This window comes from Nanorana parkeri, unplaced genomic scaffold, assembly GCF_000935625.1.
Source record: "Nanorana parkeri isolate BGI_ZX_2015 unplaced genomic scaffold, ASM93562v1 scaffold2085, whole genome shotgun sequence".
NCBI lineage: Eukaryota > Metazoa > Chordata > Amphibia > Anura > Dicroglossidae > Nanorana > Nanorana parkeri.
The window spans coordinates 174,272-177,140 of record NW_017308353.1 but is presented as its reverse complement, the minus strand read 5'-3'; the positions used below and the strand labels follow the sequence as shown (position 1 = coordinate 177,140).

The 2,869-nt window shown below is 50.0% G+C and overlaps 1 protein-coding gene across 1 annotated transcript in view; it reads right to left on the bottom strand.

The window, feature by feature from the left end:
* IL2RG (interleukin 2 receptor subunit gamma) overlaps positions 1–2,869 on the bottom strand; it is a 28,415-nt gene that overhangs the window by 24,113 nt on the left and 1,433 nt on the right. Inside the window, exon 2 of the mRNA XM_018572612.1 lies at positions 1,690–1,735. Within this exon, the coding sequence (XP_018428114.1) occupies positions 1,690–1,735 (46 nt within the window). The remainder of the gene's footprint in view (positions 1–1,689; positions 1,736–2,869) is intronic.

Below are 2,869 nucleotides of genomic sequence, written 5' to 3'. Positions count from 1 at the left end.
TTGGTGAAGACCCTTTTCTGTCCCCCCCATGACTGTCCCCTGTGTACACAGCCAGCTCCATACAGACATGGTGTGACCAGTGTGGTGGAGGGACCCGGGTGTCCTGTACAGAGCCCCGACCTCATCCCTACTGATCACCTTTGGGATAAATTGGAATGTGAGCCCAGGTCTTCTCACCCAACATCAGTACCTGACCTCACACATGGTACTTTTTCTATTAAATATAGTAAGATACGACTTGAAACAAAGTGTCTGTATTCCATAAACCGGTTGTCACGATCCGGGATCAGGCTCAGAGTCCAGTAGCTGAAGCAGCGGGCACATTCGTGGTATAACAGGCCGGGTTCGGTACACAAGCAGACGGTAGTGGTGGAGGAGCAGGCAGAAGCGTAATCAGGGAACAAGCCGAGGTCAGGAGCCAAAGGTATCAGGTATGTAGCAGAAGATGATGAGAGTAGTCGGTGAATCAGCAGCCAGAGGTCGGCACACGGGTAGCAGTATAAGCGGGTTGTATCACAGAGGGAGCAGGAAGCAAGATATTGGCAGGAGCACAATAATCTGGCAAACAGGAAGTGCAGAGGCGTGGCTTAAATAGGAAGTTCAAGGGAGGAGCAAGGAGTTCAGAGTTCAGCAGGAAGTAGGGTTACCTGAGGATCACACAGGAGAGCAGGCAAGGAGCTATCCCAGGTTCTAAGGTGGCTCAGCAGGTAGAACCACCGCCAGCTACAGCAGAGGCCCCGGGTTCAGATCCGGTTCCTGACAGCGGTACAGTTGGATGTGCTGCGACACCGCTCCGGTCACCCTGGGACATGAATTTGGGGGTCATTGTACACCATGAAATGTATAACAGTCAATCCCTGTATCTATTGTAACAAGTCTTTCCTCCACCACATCCAGACTCGTCATCACACAATCCCACCAATGACATTGTATAAACCAGTGGTGGCGAACCTCGGCACTCCGGCTGTTTTGGAACTACAAGTCCCACGAGGCATTGCGAGGCTCTGACAGCCACAGACATAACTCCCAGAGGCAGATGCATGTTGGGATTTGTAGTTTTGGCACAGCTGGAGTGCCAAGGTTCGCCACCACTGGTATAAACTCTTCCACAAGCCCCAAAATCTACAACTGGAAAACCAGGAAGAACCTTCGGAGAAGAAACGCGAGTCAGAGGAACGTCCAGTCTACTCATCGTTGTATTTAGGTTTCATCATGAAATCATTCGTTTTATTGAAATGTTTACAAATGTCGGGATTACAAAGTCCTTATTTTTATAGCACCAACAATTCTAAAAAATAACCCCAAAATTAAGGGAAAAAAAATCATCTTATCTTTAAAATCCGTCTGCTGCTCTTCACACTCATCGGGGATTCCGCCCTAGACGGGTCACACCTACACCTATGAGCGCTGACAATACAGAGTATCTGCCGCCGTGGTACGGAGGTTTCCTGACGCCAATCCGTGGCAGCATACAGGGTTATGGCTCCGCCCATTGTATGCTGACATGTATTGGCGGCAGGAAAGGAAAATTACCGATAGGCAAGTATACAATTTTCCGTTGCAATAGTTAAAGTGAATGTCCAGCAGTCTGCACTTTATTATGGAGTGGGGGGGATTGGGGATTAGACCCTCTGTCCCTTTTTTTTTTCCATCGGGGGGGGGGGATCCATAAGAGAGATCTCCCCTCACTCTTCTAGCGACGGTGGTTTCACCAGACAGGAAGTGAGGAAAACATCTGCAACAGGGTCACGGAGACCGAAATAAATTCTGTCCGGGTCGGGAGGAAAAGAGGCATTTTGAGCCGGGGATCCCAGGAATGGTTTGGAGCCCCACCATGTATAACAGACCTTCATGGACCAGAGCGTATGCTCTTGTACACGGGATGTACTACTAGTACGGCAGAGCTGGTGAAGACAGTTGCCCCTCATTATAGAGCTGAGGAAGGAAGCTCAATGTGGAGGAACAAGAGTGTCCTGCACAGAGTCCTGACCTCAACCTACTGAACGCCTTGGGGATGAACTCGAACACTGAAGGCAAGTCAGGTCTTCTCATCCAACATCAGTCTCACCACACAAGTGGCCACAAATTCCCAGTATTCCGAGCGTCCTGCACAGAGCCCTGATCCCAACCCTACTGAACACCTTTGGGATGAACTGGAACCCTTCCAAATGATGGGAGTTCAGGGGTCTCCAGTGAAGGTTCTGGTGATCCTCCATCATACAAAGACATTGTAGACAATTGTCCTCTTCCAGCCTTGTTTGACCTCAACCCTACTGAACACCTTTGGGATGTACTGGAACCCTGATGGCAAGTCAGGTCTTCTCATCCAACATCAGCATCTGACCTCACAAGTGGCCCCAAATTCCCAGTATCCCGAGTGTCCTGCACAGAGCCCCGACCTCATCCCTACTGACCACCTTTGGGATGAACTGGAATGCCGATTGTAAGCCAGATCTTCTCATCCAACATCAGGACCTGAAGAGGATTTATTTAATAGGATGCAGTGCAGGGGTAGGCAACCTCGTTACTCCAGCTGTGGTGGTACTACGAGTCCCATGAGGCATTGCAAGACTCTGACAGCCACAGGCATTTTTCCCAGAGGCAGAGGGATCATGGGGTTTGAGGAGTGCCAACCCTAGCAAAGGCATGAAATGGAGAAAGAGACCTCTATATCCCATCTGTCCTGTGCAGCTGGGTCCACTGCCCCTGGAACAAAAGTGGGGGCCCCAGTCACAAGCAATAAGGTCTTTTTTTTGCTTCTTCAAGGCCAGAGGTTGAGTTGCTCGGGCTCGGGAAACCCAAAGACCTGAGGCAGGTCCACTTGGTTGCAACCTTTTATAACACCTTCGTGATTCCTGTTTTCGGTAGG